Consider the following 24,028-nt stretch of genomic DNA (forward strand, 5'->3'; position numbering starts at 1 on the left):
ACTTGCACCGCTCTTTATAAAGCTGGAAATCAGAGAGAGAGAGAGAGAGAGAGACCTTGGATCTGTGATGTCACTGGGATGTAACATCAGCATTTGCTCCATTGACAATGAATGGGACTCTGACTTTGTGGAGCCATAAGATGCTGAGTCGAGTTTTTACACCAAAATTAAGTTTATATTCTGGCACTGCTAACAGGGATGAGCCATAATTTAAACATCATGTGGGTGCAGGAACTCGTACCAAAATGTTAGGGGTCAACAAAGTCAGCGCTCCCCCGCTCACTGTCAATGGAACAGCCTGTGATTTTACATCCCAGTGACATCACAGATTCAATGGTGAACTGTCCCGGGGCAGAGGAAGAACATATGGGATTTTTTTTTTTATGGGTGGCGTTCCCCTTTAAAATGATGTAATGTGGATTTGACCCGTTCTGAAAACACGAGTCCTGATCGCGTGCGTCGCTGCGAGCAGGGTTCGAACCTGCGCGGGGAAACCCCATTGGATTTCAAGTCCAACGCCTTAACCACTCGGCCATCACAGCTGTCTGCTTCTATGTTTACATGACGATAAACAGCAGCGGGCAGAAAGCGAAATTAAAGTTTATCTTATTCATCGTCTATACAGGAGAAACTCTGGTGCGGCAGCAGAGCAGCGGGTTGATAATGATTTTGTGTGTAGAGTCACTTCAGTCATCCAGGTGGTAAGATGTAAAAAAAAAACAAAAAAACAATATAAACAAAATCCACTGGACTAATACGAGAGGCAAAACCTCTTCAACTCTTCATTTTAAGTCCAGTGGATTTTATTTATTTCTTTTGTTTGTTTGTTTTTTCTCTTTTGGACAGTTGATGATGATGTGATGATGTGATAATGATGCGTCAAGTTATTCTAGTGGTGGGAAATAAGAAAAATACTGCTGCAATTCCAACCTGCGGCCACTAGGGGGAGACAAATCCCCCTGACTGAGTAATGGGCATCAGACTACATCTATATATCTATCTATCTATCTATCTATGTATTAGTGTTTGCAAGTTTCAACAAGTTATTTAGATTTTCAAAACTTTTTAATGGCAGTTAGAATGAAACATGAGACCAGTTTCACAACTGAAAAAAAATATGTGAAATTGAAAACATTAGATCTGTCAGAATGTGTTCAGACAGACAGTGCACCAAGACTTTTACTTGTTCTTCTTCTTCTAAGAATTTAAATTGAAAGCTATGTTTTACTGTATTCAAGTCCACTTAAGGCCTTGAGTTTAGATAATATGATTTAAAACTTTTTTAAGACTTAATTTAAGACTTAAAAAAATGAATGAGATGAAAGATGAAAAAGATAAGGCAGCCATTTTATATTAAAATTAGATGGTTATGCTTTGCTTTGATATCGCCTGGCAGCCCGTTGTTCACTTTGGAATATTCAATAATCACTTCAGCTTTCAATTCTCATATAAATCTATATATAAATGTAGTCTGGTCCAAAGTCCAATCGATGGGTTTAACTACAAATCTACTATTTATCCATTTTTAAAAATAATTGCTACCTGAAATTCATGAGTCAACCTTTTCACTCGGGTGATTTCAACCTCAAAACTTAGTATTTTCTAAGCAAACTCTTAAGGCTGATAGTACTCCATATAATGTGTTGTATATTTGTTTCTCAAATGGAAGATATCTCACTTTAGAAACTCTCTAATTGCTCTCAGACTACACATGGTTCCTCTGAGAAATCAAAGATCAGACTTCTGGCACGGAAACTAAAAAAAAAAGAATATTTACCAAACTCACAGTGTGATCTAACCATCCCTCGAGCTGCTTCAGTGTCTGTCTGTGTGTTTTGGGTTGGATGTTGGAGGAGAGGTGAGAGTTAAATCCTCAGTCTGTCTCCTTTGGGTTTCCACCAGGCTGAGAGACGAGCTCCAGCCAGCAGACAACAGCTGGTGTAAAATTCGTCCGTGACAGATTATTTTAGCCTCTTCCAGCAGCCAATCTGTCGGGTTAGAAAATAAATTAAAATAAAACACAAACTTCAAAATGTTTCCAATGTGTTTGGCTGCTGATGAAGCTACATGGGCGGGTGAATATTTGGATCTACCTGCTGCTGAGTGAAGTTTCCTGCCCTGGTTTCCAACTTCACCTTCTAGTGAAATTCCTTTTTTTCACATTCACATTTCTGAGTTGTTTTTTTTTACTATTTTTCCTCAATTCATAAAAATAGAAGTACACACTGAATAATTTGTTTCCACATCATGTCAAACAGTTTGATATATCCAAAGGAATTTTACCTGTCATTATTTTCAGTGGTGGAAGAAGTACTCAGAGTATTTTTATACTGTAGTATTTCTACTTTTACTTAAGTAAAAGATCTGTTACAAGTAAAAGTCCTGTATTCAAAATGTTACTTAAGTAAAAGTGCAAAAGTATTAGCATCAAAATGTACTTAAAGCAACAAAAGTAAAAGTACTCATTATGCAGAATGGCCCATTTCAGAATAATACAGTATATATTATATTATTGAATTATAATTATTGATGCATCACTTTAATGTTGCAGCTGGAAAAGGTGGGGCTGATTTCCACTACTTTATATACTGCTGAGTAGCTTACAGTAATCTATAATAATACATCGCAATTTATTAGTTGATTATATTTTGTATTAATAATCTGAATCTGCAAAGTAACTAGTAACTTAAGTTATCAAATAAAGGTAGTGGAGTAAAAATTACAATATTTCCCTCTGAAATGTAGTGGAGTAGAAGTATTAAGTAGCATAAAATGGTAATACTCAAGTAAAGTACAAGTACCTCAATGTTGGTCTTAAGTACAGTATTCGAGTAAATGTACTTAGTTACTTTCCACCACTGGTCATTTTAACCCAGCCAACACAACAGGTACATTGGTTTCACAAGATCATTTTCAGCACTTTTGTAGAATTGCATTGGTTAGCCCCCAAAAAACATCTAGTGAAATCCTGATTAGAGATTAGAAACCACTATGGATTAGTACTGACTGATCTGTCGAATTTAAAAATCTAACTGTCGCCTCTGAATACTCAACACACTTTCCTCTATAAAGAACGATTCTTAATGAAAGCCGGTGTAAACCCGCCCATCATGATCTAGCCAGCGTCTAGAAACGATGCAGACCCAGACCGGGACGACACAAACAAGTTTCCTGGACACCGCAGGAACATTTGAGAACAGGATTTTATTTGGTTTTTTTTGGACCAAGCACTGTAAAATAAAAATAAAAAAACTGGTCCTGAGGAAACCTGGATCCATGTCAGTCCGTCAAATAGAGACTCGACCTTGTAATGGCATTTTTGTGTTTGGACGTCCTACTACCTGGAAGACTGGAATGAATCTACACAGAAATACAACTCAGAGCTGTTAACAAGAGTTTGGTCAAGTTTAGTCCAGTCTGGTTGTACGGGAGAGAACATCATCCTAATATCCACTCACTGTGTTTGTCTAGTGGGTGAAAACACACTCAAACTAAACGATTCGTTTCGCTGGGGACCACCGGGAACCTCCTCAAGGCCCCCCTAAGGATCCCAGGGCCCCACTTTGAGAACCAATAGGTCAGAGCAGAGACCTTTTGAGTTTGCAGTTGGGATGCAACACAAGCGACAGCAGATATCAGGCTGACATCGGGCTAAACTAAGGTATCGGTATCAGAATGTATTCAATACTAAAGTCTGATACCTAGAGCCATGTTTGACCAACTAGAAATCAATACAGAGGATTATATACAGTACTGTGCAAAAGCCTTAGGCACCCAGGAGTTTTTATATAAATTGTGTCTTAGATGTTTAGTCATTTTTTCTCTGCATTAGTGTGTCAGTAGACTGCTCTTTATAGTACATTTTTTTATATTTAGAAACTTTTAATTTAATCATTTTTGAAAGCATCTTCACTTTTACATGTGCCCAAGACTTTTGCACAGTACTGTATATATTGTTTTTTTTGTCAAATGAGCCCAAACTAATGCACTAAGTCTGTATTGTTCAGAACCTGGAATTTGTGTCAGTGCATTCCCAGTTCGGGGGTATTTTCAGTCTTCAGTGGCGGCCATGTTGGCACCATCATCCTGCTGCATGCCTGATTCTCACCTGACGCATCTGCATCCAACATTTCTCATCTCATTTACAGGGGACCAATCTGGAGGACCTGACCTAAACCACCCAGCAGAGCCGATCAATTTTAATTTAGATATTATATTGAAACGCAGGCTGCTTGGTGGATCATAAGTACAGTGAGTTACATGCAGCACTGGACCAAAACAACTCAGAAAAGGTGTTCTGTCTTTCATTTTATACCTGCTGTCCATGTTTGCTGATAAATAATGGCTCTGCACTAAAGAGTTGGTGCCTAAGTGGGGTGCAGGACCACAAGGAAGTTATATTTTACCATTTTTCATCCACTAGACAAACGAATGAATTCATAAAGATGACCATTTTTGTAGGTTTCACTTTCCCCGCTTACAGTAGGAACAGTAATGCAGTTATTTACCAAGTCATAATAACCAATAAAAGACTCTCAAACATGAGGTTCCTGAGGACAAACTCGTATCAAACATGGGTCCCCGGTCCCCCCTCCCCCATGTGTCTGGGGAAACCCCCGCTGTAAACCACCGACCAGCCGGTCAGAAGGAGAAGGGAGCAGCAGCACGGTTCAGTACAATATAGACTTTATTAGTTCACTAAAGTTGAATACGAAATAAAAAGCAGATTGGCTTTTAAATGATTCACAATTCAGTAATAATCGAGTTGCCAGGTTCATCATGTCAACACAGCAAGTATGTTTTCCATGGTGGAACAGCCCCAAAAGCTCCGACCGCGGCAGGTCGGCAAAATAAAAGCCTCCGAGGTTGGATTCAGTTCACTTTCAAAGTCAAAGTCAGGTTAATTGAAACTGCATTTACTGAAAGCCTTTCCCCTCGGTTTCCTCATTGTGGATCGGGCACGACGGCCTTTTAACGGACGTTTTGTTTGGTTTTTTTTCGTCCAATATTTGAGGAGAATTCACTATGAACTGGCAACTGAAAGTGAATTGTCGCCCAACCTGGAAAACGAGGCAGACAGACAACCATGTGCGTGTTCTGGGGTTTCTGAAGGTTTCTAGTTGTGCGGTCAGTACAGTTCGTTTGAATTTACACACCGACTACGAGCTAACCGTCCCAACCGACGCCCGTCTGCCAGGCGTCAACTGCCAAGCTGCTAAGTGAGCGGATAAGCAATGAGATAATTGTCTAAAAAACAAAAACCAAAAAAAAAGAAAAAAAAAAAAAGACACACACACGGTTCTTTGTCTGGCATTCAGTAAACAAAATAAACCAAGAAGTGGGAGATGGCCACCAAACTGAAAAGTTAATGTTCAGCATCAGATGAAAAGGGGGGATATCTGCCTCCCCCTCACTTCGCCCATCAAGTCCAGAAGCTCAACAGTCCAGAACAGTTCAACACACCAGACACAAAGGCCTTTGTCTTTTTTAACTGCTTCAACAATGAAAAAAAAAAAAAGAAAGAAAAAAAAAGAAAAAAAGAATTAACAAAAACTGATAAAATCAGACCAAATCACCAGAACTGCTTGGGGAATGTTTCATATCATTTTATTGTTTTTTTTTCTTTATTTTTCATAGCAATGGAAAAATATAACCTTATACAAACGTCTTCGATTCTTTGAATTTTATTTTATTTTTTTTAAACAAGCAAAAATGGTGAGTGACCCTTTCCCAAACCAAGTGCAGCGGAGGAAGAAGAAAAAACAAAACAAAAAAAAAAACAAAATAAAAAATAAAAACTACCAGCAGGGAACTGAAACACCTCAAGCACAACGAGCCAATCGGACCGGTCGACCGCGCGGGTCGGCCCGGCCTGAAGCCGCCGCCGGCTCCGCCTCCCGAACAGCCAGCTGCACCTTTTCATTTGGCACTCGCTCCTCCTGGGCCCCGTCGCCTCGGGCCCGGCTTCACAAGGAAGGAGATTTTCCTAAGTGTTACACGTTAATTTCGTACAAATTTAGTGCTTTCCTTTTGTTTTATATAAGAGCATTTCCCCCCCCCTTTGATTCTTGAAATCCTCACCGGCGCTTTTACTCCCGGGCCAGAAACTGTCGGATCTACGAAGCCCGCACACTTTTAAGACGAGAGAAGCGACCGATGATGCCGTTGAAAACAATAATAATAAAAAAAAAAAAACCCACCGGAGGAAAAGAAAGAAAACAAAACCAAAGCAGGTGAACATGTCGGTGTTTTTTTTGTGGTGTGATGGTTCCTCTGTCCGTCTCTCTCTCCCCCGGCTAGAAAAGCAGCAGAGCCAAGCCGAGACTCGCATCCCGCTCTCTCTCCTGCCTCACTAGTTTATTGTATAGATCATTAATTTATTCATTTATTTATTGGTTTTCACTTGGGGGAGGAGTGACAGACATCCCAACCCCTCCCCCCCACACCCCCAAAATACAGACAAAAATCTGTTAACATTGGCCAATATTGTCCCTGTGAAACTGAACCCCTACAGGGAGAGGCTGCTGGGGATGAAGAGGGGGGAAGTGGGGTAGGTGTAACCACTATGAGGGAGGGAGGGAGGGAGGGAGGGGGGCGTGGCTCCACCTCCTCTCCCTCATCTCCACCCACACCTGAAACCCAGGCACCGTGCTTCAACTCCCGTTCTGCCGTTTTGTTTTTTAGTATCTACACAGTCCTACTCGCAGTCCGATTCAGATCATCTTCGCTGTATTGGGGGTTTTATTACTCAAAAGTCCACAACCACAGAGTGCTTGGAAGAAGAGCTGAGAAGAAAAAGTAAAACCAAAAAAAAAAAAAAAAAAATTAAAAATAAGAGCAACAAAACGAAAGTGTAAGTATTCCACAGATCGGTCAAAGAGCAACTGAAGTCCAAAAAGTCCTTTTTAAATTTTTTTTTTGTTTTTCCTTATGTTGCTTTGATTCCAGAAGTCTTTACTTTTTTCTCATCGTGTTGTGTTTTTTTTTTTTTGTTTTTTGTTTTTTTAACGTTTTTCCCAAAGAAGAAGAAGAAAAAAAAAAAAAAAAACTTTCCCCCTCCCACCTCTCGTCGTGTTTTTTTTTTTTGTTGTTGTTGGCAGTTGGTCTCTTGCGGGTCGATTTTCCTGCGGGGGAGGGCGGGGCGGGGCGGGGGGGCGGGGCGGTTGGTGGCGCCGTGTCGTATTGTAGCAGACTTACTAAAATGTTAGTTGGCTTGGCGAGCCCGGCTACAGCGAGAGACGAGGATTGTGGGAGGAGGGGGAATGGAAAAGAGGGGGTTCGGAGGAGCGTTCGGGATCATGTGGGGCTCCAAAAGTCTTTATTTTTCAGAAAGCAGGGGGAGTGAGGAGGAGGGGGGGAGGGGGGGGGTGTTCGGAGTCCTTGTCCTAGTCCAGATACAGTACAGTCCACAGGCCGTCGAAAAAGGAGGAGGGGTCAAAGGTCAAGGGGGGGGGAGGTGGGTTTCAAGGGGGCGTTCAAAGGGCCGAAGGGGAGGGGGGGGGGGGTCGGGGGAGTCGCTGCTAGTCTGCCGGCGACTGCTGGAATTGTACTCAGAAGGTGGTGTGATGTCACTCATCTCTCGCTCGTTCACACGTTTCTCGCTCGTGCTCTCTCTCTCTCTCGCTCTCTCTCTTTCTCTCTCTCTCTCTCTCTCTCTCTCTCGCTCGCTCGCTCACACACAGACACTCATCTCAGCGCACACTTCGCTTCTGCTTCGACCCGGCCGCACGTGCGAAAGACAGAAGATTTAATTCCAGTGGGGCAATTTTTCCTCATTGTTCACTGATGTTGATCTCTCTCTATCTCTCTCTCCATCTCTCTCTCCATCTCTCTCTCTCTCTCTTCCCCGACCAGCAGCGAATCTGAAGGAACAGAAAGAGAAAAGGAGGAAGAGGGCGAGTTACAGGAGAGACGCTTCAGTCAAACAGAAACAAACACAAACCGTCACAGTGTTTCCTCCGTTGTCACTCGGCACCGATACAGAAAACAGGAAGTAAGTAAAAGTGATTTAGGTCACAACAGAAAACTTAAGAAATCTGACTGTTGCTTCACTGCGGTTGAATTAAAAAAAACAGACACAGGAGCAATATTAGGGTTGTAACTAACAATTATTTTCATTATCGATTAGTCCATCCAACTATTTTTTGAATTACTGGATTAATCATTTAGTCTATAAAATGTCTAAAATAATGACAAATGGCCATCACAAGTTACCAAAGCCCAAACAGATTCTTAAAATTGCTTATTTAGTCTGACCAAGATTATTTATGACTCCAAATTTATTGTTTAATGATATGAAAAGGAGAAATTCAGCAAATCTTAGCATTTGTGAAGTTGTAACCAGCAAATGTGTTTCCATTATCAAAATTATAATCAATTCATTTTCTCTCAATCGACTAATCGTTTTCGGTACTAGACAATATGAGGCATATTTACAAAAAGTGCTAAATGTGCAATTATTGGGGGGGGATTTGGCAGAGATTCAGGTTCATTTTAACACAAATTTCCTCCAAAATAGAAATGTAGGCCTGATTAAATTAAAATTAACATTTGTATTATGATCCCGTATCAAAATAAAAAATAACCACAATTTGGGACCAAAACTCTGACTAGATGTGAAACTAAAACGATCCACTGCTACATGAAACAGAGGAAACACTGTCAGCTGCGAGGTGAGTTCAATAATCTTGAAACGGTTTGAAATATAAAGTGTATTTGTGTTTTAGGTCTCAGATAATGTGGTAGGGTTATACATCACGTGTTCAGCGTGGTGCATGATTTATCATCACAGACCGTACACAGATCTTAGAGACTGTCATGACTGTTACTACAGTTTTGGAAATTTTGTCAGTCGGGCTACAGTCTGGGTTTGAGGCAGATTCAGTCCATTTATTGGTTAAAGTTTGGGATAAAAGCAATAAAAGTCTGTTGTTTTATATCTATGTACATATTAAGATTAGACAGATATATCAGGCGAATACTGGACTTTTATTAAAAATGTTAAAATCTGATAGCCAGTCAGTGTCGTCCATCTCCGATACGATGCACGTGATGCAGATCGATTACATTTATTGTGTAATCGATCAATACCATACAGTTGTCTATGGGAAGCACTTTAACCTGAATCGATTCTAATGATCTTTACTGTGATCAAATTCCACAAAAGTACGCATGAACATATAAAAAGTGTTGCTAGTGTTCTTCAACTTCTGAACATGAATTATAAATATACTGTACTGTGCAAAAGTCTTAGGCACATGTTAAAAGAAAAAAAGTAAAGCGAAGATACTTTCAAAAATAATTAAATGAAAAGTTTCTAAATATAAAAAAAATGTACTATAAAGAGCAGTCTACTGACACACTAATAAAAACTCTTGGGTGCCTAAGACTTTAGCACAGTACTGTATATTATAATTATTACTATCATCAACATCATCCTGGGTTAGTGTCACATGGACTAAATGATTTTTTTTTTTCCACCCCAACAAGAATAAGATCCTGGGGGAAAAACACAGATCCTTTTTGAACATTTTTGGAACGAAAATGATCAAATTTTTTTAAAGTGTTATTGGCTATTGGCACAAATCTGCCTCTGAGAGCCCAGGTGTGTGTGTGTGTGTGTGTGTGTGTGCACATGGCGGCCGTCCCGCTGCACTGACCAGGCCTGGCTCTTCAGCTTGCGGAGCTCCTTGGTGGCCCAGGTGGCCAGCGTCTTGGTTTTGGTGGTCTTGGAGCGCCGGCCCTCCGTCAGCAAGTCGTTGATGAGCGGACGCACTTCCACCAGCTTCATGACGTCCTTACCGAACGCAGCGCACAGGTCACTGAGGACGGGAGGAAACACACACACACACACTTAACACACTTTGGGGGGGAAATGCTGAACGTGTTACTGAGCGCTTCGTTCGGTCCGATCTGTTCAGCAGCGGTCCGCACTATAGCAGGAAAACTACCACTGCTACAAAAGAAATAATAAAATTCAGGCACAATTCCCTCTCATAGTTTCCATGATGATTAAGTATCCGTAGATAGTTTGACAAGTTTTCCAGAATGATTAGATTTGAAGAATATGTTTGCTGAAAGTATCTGGGCAACACAACAGCAAAGATTCCAACAATTGAAATGATCTACAGAGAGTGTGCAGGCGTTAGGCGCTGTCACTTTAAATCCCAAAGTCGGATTCACATTCACATTTGCATACCAACAGTATGGTTGGTATGCAAATGTTTCGAAAATGAAGTTTCGAAAATGAACAAGGAAATATATATTTTTTTTAAAAATAAGTATAAAATATACAAATATTTCTATGGCCAGACTGTGCTGACTGAGTCTGTCACACTGGGTTAATCTGTCTCCAGTGCTTCTTGGGTGCATTTATTCATTAAAATGTGTCTTAAATGTGAATGGGGTGCATGTTTAGGGCCAAATAGAATTGAAGTTTATTTTGAGTCTCTATCTGCTTATGCCCTGATGCCCTCTTGTGGTCGGGAATAAAAACATGTGAGACAACCGATTATCAGCCTCTGGATATATAGCCTTAAAAAAAACAATAAGAGACATTTTTGACATAGAAAATTTTGAAATGAATTTAGAATGAAGCTATATTTCTGCTCCAAAAATCTCAAAATTTGACTTTTTGTTAAAGTGACAGCCCTAGTAGTTGTGGGAACTCAACAGCAACTGCAATTCAAAAACTTTAAAACCTGGAAATCGGATTTTCCAGACCTGCAAAAAAGGCACCAAATCTAGAACAAATCTCCCTCAGTACGTTCAGGACGTTCTTGATGCAGAACGCACCAAATAAAAACAATCCTAACAGTGTGTTCAGGTCTCAGATAGTGAGGTTCAGTTATACATCACATACTCAGCGTGGTGCATGATTTCTCATCATAGACCAGACACACATCTTAGGAATATATTCAAGGACTGGAGGTCTTCCATTTCAGAATTCCTGGTTAAGCCACACATTTGTTTCTTCATTTATCCACCCGCCTCCTTCTCTCCCCTCTCTCTATCCCACTTTTAAAAACACAAAACCTTTGTGTTTTTGGTATAACCGTACAGATTGGTGAAATATACCTGACTCAAAAAGATGTATACCTGTGTAGGGGGAGATACAAGTATTTGTTCACCAAGAGGATTAAGGTCTCTTCCCACTTTCTTTGGCCTCAACAGGTCATTTGATGGTTCTCCACCCACCGCACCTCCCTCCATCCCTCGTTCCTTACCCTATGAGTCCGGCAGCGTTGGCCACCACTCCGTCAGAGTGGTCGTCATCCTCCGCTATGTGGTGAATGAAGGACAGGATGAACTCCACCCGGGGCTGGACCAGCATCACATCAGCTGGAGGAGGAGCGAGAAGGATGGAGAGAGAGGGGGAAAAAAAGAGGAAAGGAAGGAGGGGAGGAGGGAAGGAATGAAGAGGTTGGCAGGGGAAATGGAGGGGGGGGATGGGACATAAGGGAGGGAGGAAGTGAAAGAAAGTTAAGAGGGGAAAAAGAGGGGAGAAGGAAAGAGGAGAGGAAGGAAGAACACAGACAAAAGTTCAGAAAAATAAAGAGCGAGGCATCAAAGCGAAGAGAGAAAGAGCGAAGAAGAGGCGAAAAAAAGAGGGGAAAGAGATAAAAATTACAACTAAAATCGGAACTTTTTCAAACTGCAGAATGCCTTACACTTGAATTTGACTTTAAAATCTGTTTTTGACAGATTTGAAACATTTCTAGCCGTCAGCTTGGGGTTTGTGGGATCTCGCAAAACCAGGAGGGCGTAGCGGCCGCCCTGCAGCCCGGAGCCTCCTGGGTGAAACAGACCCGCATCACTCTGCGACGTCATAAAATCCACACTGCCTTACTCAGGGCAGGCGGAGGAACAGACGTCGCCACTGTGTGTGTGTGTGTGTGTGTGTGTGTGTGTGTGTATATGTGTGTGTGTGTGTGTGTGTCAGTGATTGTATGAGAGAGTGAGTACAAGAGTGAGTCAATAATCAACCTCTGAAAAACTCTTGAGCGAGCTGTGAAAATAAATGTGATATTTTTGTGGGTTAGGCTTGGGCTGATATTCGATAATACTGACAGGAAATATCGCGATATTTGATATTTCCTGTGGTATTGAATAATTATTGATAACCTTGAAATTTGTAATTTAGAAGAAATACAAAAGAACAAAAAAAAACGTAATGTTACATTTTGGATATCGCCCAAGCCTAGTCAGTGTGTGATGGTCTATGTGAACATGCTGATCAGGGGGTGTGTGTGTGTGTGTGTGTGTGTGTGTGTGTGTGTGTGTGTGTGTGTGTGTGTGTGTGTGTCTTACGGTGAACGTTCTCCTGGTCTCCCTTCAGGCCCTGGATGATCCCAGTGTAAGCCTCCAGACAGCCCTCCCTCAGCTCATTCAGATAGTCCACCATGTCGTAGTCCGACTGCAACACACACACACACACAGATGCATTATGGTACTTGTGCAGACACTCCATCGATTCACTTTACATTAAATCAGCATGTAGATGAAGAATTTTGTGACAAAGTACAGCACAGTTTCCCAGTGAAATGAGCATTTAGGCCTTTACTCTGCAGGAACAAAATGGGGTCGGACTACAGTCATCCATTAAATCACAGTACAGGGCTCCCACACCTTCTCACTGATTAAATAAAAAAAAACAAAAAAAAAAACTCAGCCCCATCCCTATTTGACAGTATTCAAGAAATAAAATTTCATGGACTTTTCCAAACTGTTTCTCTATAATTTTTCATAACTTCTCCAAGTCTGGAAGACACCATTTTAATATTCTAGGACTTTCACAAGTTTTCCTTTCAGGAGTGTGGGAACTCTGAAGATTATTCGCCTCAACTTGTCTTGGCTTACAGTCAAACTGTTAGAAATAAAGTGGATTTGAGTGAAGGTCTCAGATAATAATTCCATAACTACTCCAAGAACCTTTTTTTTTTAAGTTTCTGCCAAGCACTTCTCCAAGTTTTCCAGGAGTGTGGAAACTCTAAGTCAAGACAAGTTGTGGCAAATAATCTTAAAACTGTATACTTTATAAATATAAAGTGTATTTGTGTTTTAGGTCTCAGATAATGTGGTAGGGTTATACATCACGTGTTCAGCGTGGTGCATGATTTATCATCACAGACCGTACACAGATCTTAGAGTGACTGTGCTGATGCAGAATGTGTTGCTGATGTGAGTTTTGGTCCTTAGAACTGAGTCATTTTGGTCAGTCAAGGGTTTAAAGGTTAGTTGTTAGGGTTTGCGGGTGCTGGGGTTACCATCTGGGTTATTCATCTTCATAAAATCTGTCAAACCCATTTGTGAGTTTTTGTGTTTAACAAAACAAGTAGGGTGACATTTCTCTGAAAAGAAAAAAGTAGATTATTTTGGCTGGTAAAAGTTATTCTTGGCAGGGGAGTAAAGTTAATTCCGGACACCATGCGTGTTAATGTGTGTATGTTTCTCAACTCATCAAACTGATGATGTGAGGCCTGCTACTCTGTGTGTGTGTTTGTGTGTGTGTGTGTGTGTGTGTCTTTTCTGTTACCTTGTCGACCTGGGCCTGGGACGCCTGCTGCAGGGTGTCCAGGACGATCTCCAGGTATTTCTTGAACTCTCCTCCGATGGCCAGAGCGATGTCACCGAACGCCGACAGGATCTGGGGCTTCACAGACCGGTGCACGTTCTCATTCTACACACACACACACAGAGTTAATGCTTTGAAATAAGCCTGCCAAATATTATTATTAGGATCTTGAAGAGAAGACGCCATGGACGTGGGGGAGAGGGTGAGAGAGGTAGGAGGGAAAGGGGAGAGGATGAATGTCAAGAGGAGAGATGGAGGGGAAAGGCAGAGTGAAAGAGTAGTAGAGGAGTAGAAAAGAGGGAGCAGGGGGGAGAGGATATGGGGAAGGAAGAACAGGAAGAGGAAGTGAAGAAAGGATGAGAAGAAGACTGGATGAAGGGAGGGGAGGAAAAGGAGACATAAGACAAAGCGGAAAGAGGGCAGGATAAGGAACAAAGAGGGGAGGAGAGAACGGGGTTTGGAGAAAGGAGACGATGGGAGGAGAGGATGAGGGAACAGAGGATGGAATGAAGACAAAGTGTTGAGAGAGCGAAGGATGGAGAGACGACAGGAGAACAGAAAGGTGTAAAGGTTCAGAGTTTAAAAAAACAAACAAACTGATGAGCATGGAGAGGACAGAGGGGAGAGAAGAAGACGAGTCCAGCTCACCCCAAGGTTTTCCAGCAGCAGCTGCATGATCTCGTCACAGTAAGGCAGGATGTTGGACATCAGAGCTCTGCACAGGTCACACACCAGACCCACCGCTGCAAGACACACCTGCAGCAACACACAGCACGTTACAGTCAGAGTGTGTGTGTGTGTGTGTGTGTGTGTGGCAGCCAAGTTGAAACCTTTTCTGGATCTGCTGTCAGCTCCCCGCATCTCAATTCTCAGATATAAAATAGTCAATGTCTGCAGGCTTCAGCAGTTTAAATTTAAGACCCTCCGAATCTGATTTGATTCAGCTCTGAAGCAGGTAAGGGTTAATCACTTCGACAGGTGAGTCCACAAGGGGGAAATCAATCAATTTGATCCATCCACCTTTGGTGTTGCATGAAAACCTGCATACTCACGGGCTTCAACGGCACACAACGATTGAATGTTCTGTGTTCTTCATTCTCTTAAAGTCATTTTGATCTAAAGGCTTCTGCTTAAATGCTTGAAATTTGTTTCTTAGACAAATATAAATAGTGAAGTTGATCCTATGTATGAATTTCTTTCCAAAGCCTTTGCCTTTCCATCAAGGCAAAGGGCGGCTGCTTTAAAGAATCTAAAATATAAGATAGTTTTGATTTGTTTAACACTTTTTTGGTCGCTGCATAAATCCATTTGTGCTATTTCATAGTTTTGATGTCTTTACTGTTATTCCAAAATGTGAAAAATGGTAAAAATAAACAAAAATGCGTGTATCCAAACTTTTGCCTGGTAGTGTAAACTGAAAAAAACATAAGACCTCAAATCTATTTCAGGCTTGAACACTATATTTGGTGATGTATTTGAAATTCAAATGTGTCACAGATGTTTTATGACTAGAAACCTTCAGGCACCGAGCTCTCTAGCCATCAAATAGCAAACAGATGCAGGTTTCTTTTTGTGAGCTCCTGCCGAGATCCAGAGGCTACAGAGGCAGCTCCGCTACCTGAAACAAACCCTCACAACTGTAAAATAATTTATAGTTGTGAGAGAGATTATGCAACAATTCAAGATGAGGTTTGTGGGGTCTCGCAAAACCAAGAGGGTGAAGCGGCCGGCTCGCAGCCCGAACCTCCTGCGTGAAACGGACCCGCTTCACTCTGCGACGCCATAAAATCCACACTGCCTGACTGACGGCAGGCGGAGGATCGGACGTCAGCTCATTCGGTGGCTTCCAGAGCCGCTACATGTCCCAAGACACCATGCAAAAATAAAACGCCTGAAACAAACAGACACTGTCCTCCAAAGGCAAACAGCACCAACTACTGTAAATGTTTCAAGTCAAAAGGTAATTGACTAGGGTTTGTGTGCAAAACACAATATACGCATTAGGGCTGCAACTAACGATTATTTTCATTGTCGATTAATCTGTCGATTATTTTCTCGATTAATCGATTAGTTGTTGGGTCTATAAAATGTCAGAAAATGGTGAAAAATGTCGATCAGTGTTTCCTAAAGCCCAAGATGACGTCCTCAAATGTCTTGTTTTGTCCACAACCCAAAGATATTCAGTTTACTGTCATAGAGGAGTAAAGAAACCAGAAAATATTCACATTTAAGAAGCTGGAATCAGAGAATTTTGACTTATTTTTCTTTAAAAATTACTCAAACCGATGAATCGATTATCAAAATAGTTGGCGATTAATTTAATAGTTGACAACTAATCGATTAATCGTCGCAGCTCTAATTCGCATAAATGCCACGAAAGGATACGATCCACTTAACACAGGACTTCGGCTTTGATGTCATTTTTACAGTTTAACACAGTTACTGCTCTTTTGTTTTGTAAGGCAGCACAGACCCAAACAGCATTAGCCAGTCTGTGACCCAGACACAGATGTGTGGCTAACTTTACTGCCATTGAAAAGTTCAATAGCCAAATTCAACACAAGTGCTCTATGATTATTGTGAAGAAACTGGTGATTCTATGCCAAATGGTTTTTATAGTGTAGAGCTGCAACGACTAATCGATTAATTGATTAGTTGTCAACTATTAAATTAATCGCCAAGTATTTTGATAATCGATTAATCGGTTTGAGTAATTTTCTAAGAAAAATAAGTCAAAATTCTCTGATTCCAGCTTCTTAAATGTGAATATTTTCTGGTTTCTTTACTCCTCTATGACAGTAAACTGAATATCTTTGGGTTGTGGACAAAACAAGACATTTGAGGACGTCATCTTGGGCTTTGGGAAACACCGATCCACATTTTTCACCATTTTCTGACATTTTATAGACCAAACAACTAATCGATTAATCGAGAAAATAATCAACAGATTAATTGACAATGAAAATAAGCGTTAGTTGCAGCCCTATTATAGTGTTGATGTTACGGAGGGCTTTGTTACATATCTGCAGAAAACACCTAGCAGAGGGGCAGCAACATGTCACCTACAGTGCAGCCGGGCTAAGCTCTTTATCAAAAGCTCTGGCAGAGAGATAAAACCCAACCAGTTCACAAAGTCTGTTTCCTGGTGCTTTTAATCCGGTGGCTTCAACAGCCTTACAACTGCTGAGGAGGAGAAAACTTTATTTCAGCTCGACTGGAATCGATCAAAGGTTGCGGCTTGGAATGTGACTTTGTTTAATCCGGACTACTGAGACACCAGATAACGAGACAACGAAGGCGACAACAAGTCGCTCCAGAAGCTAGCTGTCAGAGATGATGGAGGGAAGCTATGGGCAGAAATATGTGTCACTAGAAACTGATTTGATTTGCTCAACTTGAATAATTGCACTAAAAAACTGAATTTGAATCACATAATTTAATTTGTATTGTTTAAATTGAATAATTGCATTGAAAAACTGAATCTGAATACCATAATTTGAAATTGAATGTATTAGTTTGAAACTGAAGTGAAACTGAATTCCAATAAACTTGAAACTGAATGTAATATTATGAAATTGAATTAATTTGCTCTGAAACTAACACATATTTCTGCCCATAGGAAGCTGAAAGACTGAATGTTGAGTGTGTTTGTGTCCCACCTGATATTCAGCATAGTTCTTGAGTCCAATACCCAAGAAAGGCTTGAAGGCATCCATATATTTCTGGAAGTCACTCCCCAGCACTGAGAAGACAAAAACAGAGACAACCAGCTGTATTTAGTGCTCCTCTACTTTCAGCTCATCTCTAACTTCAGAGTGTGGAAGCCGACAGCAGCAGCTCTTGTTTTGCACAGTCCATGTCTCAACTGTCTCAAAGCTAAATCCTTCAAGGAGGAGGTAAATTTAATCAGGGATCATGTCTTCACCAGGTCAGTCTCTAATGGTCAGGCCGATCTAATTGCTCACTATGGCACTGGAATCACCTGAAGGCAACTGACCGATTATCAGGATGACCACAATGCAGTTTTTTTATTCTCAGTTTTTGTTAAACTCTCAACAGCAGCCCTGGTAGGGATTCAGCATCTTACGTCTCCAGAACACCTCGGGAGGGAAGACACCTGCTGCCATGGGGGATTGAACTCAAGCCTTTTTGATTCTGTGATATGTTGTAATCATTTCGTTGTAAAAAGTCCTGAACCAGTTAGTGATTCATTCGATTTTCAAACCATTTTCCGGGACGTTATTGTCTTCGCTCCCGGGACTTATTCCTACCATCCCTAAAGTCTGTACTGAACTGGGAAAAAGGGCGTTTAGGTTTGCTGCTCCCTCTGCTTGGAATCAGCTGCAAAATTACCTGAATCTTCGGGAGCTGGTGTCACTGGATGCATTTAAAGTGTTTCTAAATGACTTGGAAGCAAGCACATCTGGCTGTAGATGTTTTGAATGTTGATGAATGTTTTCTTGATATCTTATGATTCTGTAATTTGTTCTTTGTTTTTGCTTTAAATTGTTATGTTTGTTTTACGTCTGCAACCGTGTAACTGTGCTGCTGCCTGTCTTGGCGAGGACACTCTTGAAAAAGAGATTTTTAATCTCAATGAGACTCCACTCCTGGTTAAATCCAAAAATAAATTAAGATTATTCCTTAAAACGAATAGACAATGTGAAGTGATAGAAGTCTACAATTCCATAAAGTGTGTTTACTGAGACACTTTTTTTTGTGCTTTTCCAGACTTTATGAAAATTCCCAGCTCTTGAAAAGTTTTAAGATCATTCAGCCATGTTCCATACTTCCAAAGACCTGCACAGCATCTCTGAGAGTGTGTGTGTGTGTGTGTGTGTGTGTGTGTGTGTGTGTGTGTGTGTGTGTGTGTGTGTGTGTGTGTACCTTCCACCAGCGTGGACACGGCCATGAGCGCGTCCTCCTGCACGCCTCCGGAGCCGGCGGTGCTCTGGAACATTCGGAGCAGCGAGGCCATCACCACATCTGAGATCTGCAGGGCGTCCTGATGCTGCACCTTGCGAAGAACATTCTGGAGGACGACCGGTTGGAACGGGTTAGCCGCTGTGTCCAAACGCTTATTTTTAGCCGGCAGCACTCAACAGATGCGTGTGGGAGGCGCCGGTCATGGCTGCTGTTGCCAAGCGACTACTGAAAATCTTTTTCCAAGTGCAGCTGCACTTCTGCTAAAAGCTGAAATATTTCTTTGACTTCTAGGAGTTCTATTGACAGCATTTCCCACATAATGTTAATATTTGGGCGGGTCAATGAACAGCCACCCAAGTAAGTTTGTTTTAGATTAGTTTCGGGTAATGTGATGAACTAAGCTGGCCTTTTTTCCATTAGTGTACTTTTCAAACAACAAGATTTAATATTGTCAAGCACTGAAAGTGTGTTAGTGAACTACAATGACCATAATTCTTTGCACCTCTGACACAGCGCATCCTTTGTTCAGTTTTTGTTGGCACTTCTGTTGCGCTCAGAGAGGCCAAGTTTGAAACGTAGCCTACATGATGTGTTGACGGAGGCCATTTTAAATCTGCTGTATGTTGTACTTGCTTCTCTAAAGTAGAGACAGTCAGTTGGGAATATAATAATTAGCTGATGTTGCAGTAGCAGGTTGGACAATGTTAGCCTCATTAGCTTAAAATAGAGTGAGGTTTAAGTGCTGGACAAAAAAAAGATACTGGGCTCACTAAATGTCAAATCATTAACAAATTCACAAATAAAATTTCATGACATTTCCAAACCTTTCCCCCCTTTAATCACTTTTTCATAACTTCTCCAGGCCTGGAAAACACCATTTTAAAATTCCATGACTTTTCCCAAGTTTTCCAGGATGACTGTAACCCAAGACAAGCTGAGGAAAATCATCATAAAACTGTCGGAAATATAAAGTGTACTTGAGTGAAGGTCTCAGATAATGTGGTAGGGTTATACATCACGTGTTCAGCGTGGTGCATGATTTATCATCACAGACCGTACACAGATCTTAGAGGGACTGTGCTGATGCAGAATGTGTTGCTGATGTGAGTTTTGGTACTTAGAAGGGAGGACATCTGGGTCCTTATGTGGGACAAGGGGCCATTTAAAGGTTAGTGTTTGAGGGTGCTGGGACACCATCTGGGTTAGCTCATGGTTACAGTTAGGTTAAGCTGTGGTAAGTTTAGGTTAAGACACAACATAATTAAACATCTCCTCCCATCTGAGCATTCTGGATTTTGTTTCAGGACTATCTTGGACAGTTGCCAGGATGTTGGTGAACAGGCACACACCCTGAACACAACTCATCTCTGCATACCTGGCATTTAATAAAGTGTGAAGCTGGACGTCACCGAGCAGATTACAGTACAGGTGTGTGTGTGTGTTCTCACCTGTAGAGTGGCACACAGTAGCGACTGCAGGTCGTTGAACTGGATTCTGTCTGAGGTGCTCTGGATGTGAGACTGAGGAGAGACAGGAAGTTACATCGTTAGACAGGAAATACAACGATCAACAGCAGCAGATGTCGACTGGGTGGAGAACTGGATAGCTGTTTGTGTGAAATTCTGCTCATTTCCTAACGTGTTGCATGGCTGACAGCAATACACTTTCAATTAAATTAATTCAGAATGGCAATGTAAACACAAATATAAACTACAAAGCCAAAATGATTAACCAAAGTATTTTGGCAGACACTGACATCACAATGACTAGTTTCAGTCGCATCTCATATCAAAATGTGCAAAGTAGTATTCTTTTAAAAGGTTCAGAACAGGTATTTTGTACATGTTTGCGACAGATACTGGGTAATATAAGCAATGAATCATACATTTGCTTAGAGTAATACCTAAAAATTATTTGCCAAAAAAACCCAAAGATTTAATGTATATTTTTAATCTATATTTTTATTAGTTTTAGTTCAGCTTTCATTCTCTCACAAAGCGTTTTTTCAGTTTACAACCAGCTCACTTATACTGTCCACTTATACCCTCCATCTTTGAAATGCAGCCTACATGTGTTGATGGAACCCATTTTAAATTAGCTGCAAGTTGCTCCTGCTTCTCTAAAGTGGAAATAATGGGTTGGGAGTATAATAATTAGCTGATGCTGCACTTGCAAGTTAGACATTGAACTAGAGTGAGGTTTTAGTGCTGGAAAAACCCTGAGATACTGGGCTCACTAAATGTCAAAATGTAAAATCATTCACAAATTCACAAATAAAATTTCATGACGTTTCCAAACATTTTCTCCCTTTTATCATTTTTCATAATTTCTCCAGGCCTGGAAAACACCATTTTAAAATTCCATGACTTCTCCCAAGTTTTTTTTCCAGGAGTGTGGGGACTCTGACTAAGTTGAGGCAAACAATCTTAAAACCGCTTGAAATATAAAGTGTATTTGTGTTTTAGGTCTCAGATAATGTGGTAGGGTTATACATCACGTGTTCAGCGTGGTGCATGATTTATCATCACAGACCGTACACAGATCTTAGAGTGACTCTGTTGATGCGGAATATGTTGCCGATGTGAGTCTGATCTTTACAGCTCGTCAGTCCTTCATCTTTAACTCCATGCCTCTCTATCCTTCCATCCCCTCTTCCTCTCTCTTACCTCCATCTGTAAGACCTGCTGCAGTCGCTCCATGATGACCAGGGTGGTTTTCTGTACGGCGGGGTAGCAGTCCTTGGCGCTGTTCTTGACAATCTCCATCAGAGCCTCGTAGGCGGCCGAGCGCAGGTTGTTCTGGTGGCCGTCGGGCCTGGAGAACACAAGACGGGAAATATTAGAACAATAACAGATAGAACAAATACGGAGGCGGCGCCTCTCGATACCCAACTAGGTCCCATCAGTGCCTATACTGGGAATTATTGTGATTTGATGACATTAACATTTATCAAAGTATTTCAAAATGTTAAATTCGGCTTAACAGTTTCTTCTACAAGCCTAGCAGAATTTCATTTGACAGAAATGAATTCAAGACTGTCCAATTCCATTTGGAAAAACAAAAAGGCACGTGCAAATGTTACACAAAATAATTTACTCTACTGCATAGTGAAATGTGTTTTCATTGAACAAAGTGGTAGTAGAAACATTTATTTGATTAGAATCTGACTGAATTTGAATCAGTTCCATAACCGGTGTAGGTATCAGGAAAAAAAAAAATCAAATGGCATCAAGCCCCAACAGCAATAGATGCAATCTGGTACAAAGGAATATCTTACTGCCTGTTCAAGCCTTCAACCACCCATCTCAATGTTCATCTGACTTTATATAGAATGATATATAGAGCCCGTTTTACACTGTCCCTTTACACTGTGTGTGACGTCCTGTTGTCCCTGTCGTGTGTTAGTTTGTTTTGCAAAAATAACCATGTATTCCTATATATTTATTCAATTCGGCAACTGAAATCATTGGGATTCTGAATGAAAATGTTCTCTACGTTTTGTATCTTTCCTCACACGAGTCTCTTTTACAATGTTTCAACAGCAGCTTATGATTTAAATATTTTCCTCTGCTGCTTAGCAAGTCAAACATTGCTCTGTTGCACCTCAACAAACAAGGTTCCTTGTTATACACTGCAACCAGGAAGTCGCTCCCTTCAACAGGAAACAGCCTCACACCCCACTGTGTGTGTGTGTGAGTGTGAGAGTGTGTGTGTCAGTGAGAGAGAGAAAGATACAGAGATAGATAGTCACAAACTAACATTGTTTGTCTTCAGTACCGATACCCTCCCACGTATCACCGTTTGGACTCAAATAACACGGCACAAACCAGAAAAAACCCAGAAAAGTAATATGAATACTTACAATTGTTTAAATGCAGTAACTATCCTACTTTGTTTTAAGTTTTTTTTTTTTCTATAAAAAAAAGCCATTTTGAAGAAGAAAGGAACAGAAACTACAAATTGTGTCCCACAGAACGCATTTTGTCAACACAGTACCAGTTCTGGAAAAGCTCTAATACCTAACATTTCTCAAATTTGGCACCATAACATTGTATGTTTTGAATACCAGCATGGTGAATGATTCCTCTTTAGTTATAGTATAGTTTAGTTACGTTACATGCACATCTTAAAGTGTGTGTGTGTGTGTGTGAGACAGAGAGTGAGACGACCTAAGACGACAGTGTTTGTGTGTGTTTTTTCTCATCCACCTGTCTGTGGTCTCCAGGAGTTTCTGGACGATGATCTCGAAGGAGGAGGAGAGGCAGTAGGTGCTGGGCTCCTCCTGGTCCTCCGCCGCATCCGTCGCCTCGTAGGCCGCCTCCGCCAGGCTGGAGAACGCCTGGGAGGGAGGGGAGAAAGACAGGGAGGAGACACATGACTTCCATGACTTACTGTTCGTCTGTGTTTGTTCTCAAGTTGGGATGCAGCTCTGGGCTTCTACCGGAAGGACCAGAGCACTTATTTTTTTTTTTTGGCTTACTACTCCAGGACATTATAGAGTAATTTTCATCCCTTGGGAACTCTAAGCCGAGGCAAGTTGTGGCGAATAATCTTAAAACTGTCTGAAATATAAAGTGTATTTGTGTTTTAGGTCTCAGATAATGTGGTAGGGTTATACATCACGTATTCAGCGTGGTGCATGATTTTTCATCACAGACCATACACAGATCTTAAGAGTGATTGTGTCGATGCAGAATGTGTTACTGATGTGAGTTTTTATATTTAGAAGTGAGGAAGTAATGAGACACAGAATCCTGGCTGTATGAAAATCAGCTCTGTGCGGCGGCATGTTCAAAAAAACAAAAAAAACTGAGATTTACGTCCTTAAGGAGAGAAATCCAACTCTGACTGAATCATGTAAACTGGAAGTTTTCCCCGTTATCGCATTACTAGAGCGCATGGAAACATGTCAATCTAATTATCGCCATAACCTGATTATTCCCAATTAATCTGATTATTAGTGAGCATCTACAAGCGCTCAGTGGGTCTCCGACTATGTATAACAATGTGGAATCATATGTGCAGTGGGACTGAAAAACAACCTTTTATTCCGTACTTTCCATACTTTATGTAAATCCCAAATGATTCAAAACCTAAAAATAATCATTCCTCTTACCCAGCAGACGTTGGAGGCCACCCTGGGCTCGGCCCCCAGCCCCTCTATCAGACACTGCAGCAGAGGAGCCAGGTAAACCTCGTTGATGGCCGCCTCCGGCAGCAGCTCACAGATCCTCCCCACCGTCCAGGCCGTGGTGTCCCTCACCACCACACTGGGGTCCTTCATTAGCTCTATCAGGGTGGGCATAGCCTGGGGGGAGGGGAGGGGGGTCGACATTTAGCTGAGGTCAACAGCAGATTAAGCTTCAATTCATACATCACCAACAATACAAGCAACCGGTGGTGAGGAGTGCACTACTGCCACAGCACCCGACTAAACATGTAACACCTCTTTTTGTCAATACAATGATTATGTATAGAGGAAAATATATGCAAGAGCCAGGGAGAAAAGGTAGAAAAGTATTGATATGT

General features: G+C 41.2%; 1 protein-coding gene and 2 non-coding genes across 4 annotated transcripts in view; all 3 read right to left on the reverse strand.

Annotated features, from left to right (window-relative positions):
- Window positions 1-460: 460 nt before the first annotated feature.
- trnas-uga (transfer RNA serine (anticodon UGA)) lies at window positions 461-542 on the reverse strand. The gene has a single exon. It is a non-coding gene; the product is annotated as a tRNA-Ser (tRNA).
- A 3,998-nt stretch (window positions 543-4,540) lies between these two features.
- Window positions 4,541-24,028, reverse strand: part of kpnb1 (karyopherin (importin) beta 1) — a 30,883-nt gene continuing 11,395 nt past the window's right edge. For both annotated transcript variants that reach the window (XM_071539841.1, XM_071539840.1), the window contains exons 11-22: window positions 23,616-23,807; window positions 22,708-22,838; window positions 21,166-21,313; window positions 19,948-20,019; window positions 18,461-18,605; window positions 17,233-17,315; window positions 14,222-14,329; window positions 13,535-13,678; window positions 12,310-12,415; window positions 11,226-11,340; window positions 9,660-9,821; window positions 4,541-7,862 (exon numbers count right to left, since the gene is read on the reverse strand). In XM_071539841.1, coding sequence (XP_071395942.1) covers window position 7,862; window positions 9,660-9,821; window positions 11,226-11,340; window positions 12,310-12,415; window positions 13,535-13,678; window positions 14,222-14,329; window positions 17,233-17,315; window positions 18,461-18,605; window positions 19,948-20,019; window positions 21,166-21,313; window positions 22,708-22,838; window positions 23,616-23,807 — 1,407 coding nt within the window. In that variant the 3' untranslated portion in view covers window positions 4,541-7,861. The remainder of the gene's footprint in view (window positions 7,863-9,659; window positions 9,822-11,225; window positions 11,341-12,309; window positions 12,416-13,534; window positions 13,679-14,221; window positions 14,330-17,232; window positions 17,316-18,460; window positions 18,606-19,947; window positions 20,020-21,165; window positions 21,314-22,707; window positions 22,839-23,615; window positions 23,808-24,028) is intronic.
- Window positions 11,734-11,875, reverse strand: LOC139661430 (small nucleolar RNA SNORA79). The gene has a single exon (XR_011696592.1). It is a non-coding gene; the product is annotated as a small nucleolar RNA SNORA79 (small nucleolar RNA).

The sequence above is a fragment of the Centroberyx affinis genome, unplaced genomic scaffold, assembly GCF_046629955.1.
Source record: "Centroberyx affinis isolate AG114_WGS23_722 - 3 ecotype Tasmania unplaced genomic scaffold, CSIRO-AGI_Caff_v1 ptg003527l_1, whole genome shotgun sequence".
Lineage (NCBI taxonomy): Eukaryota > Metazoa > Chordata > Actinopteri > Beryciformes > Berycidae > Centroberyx > Centroberyx affinis.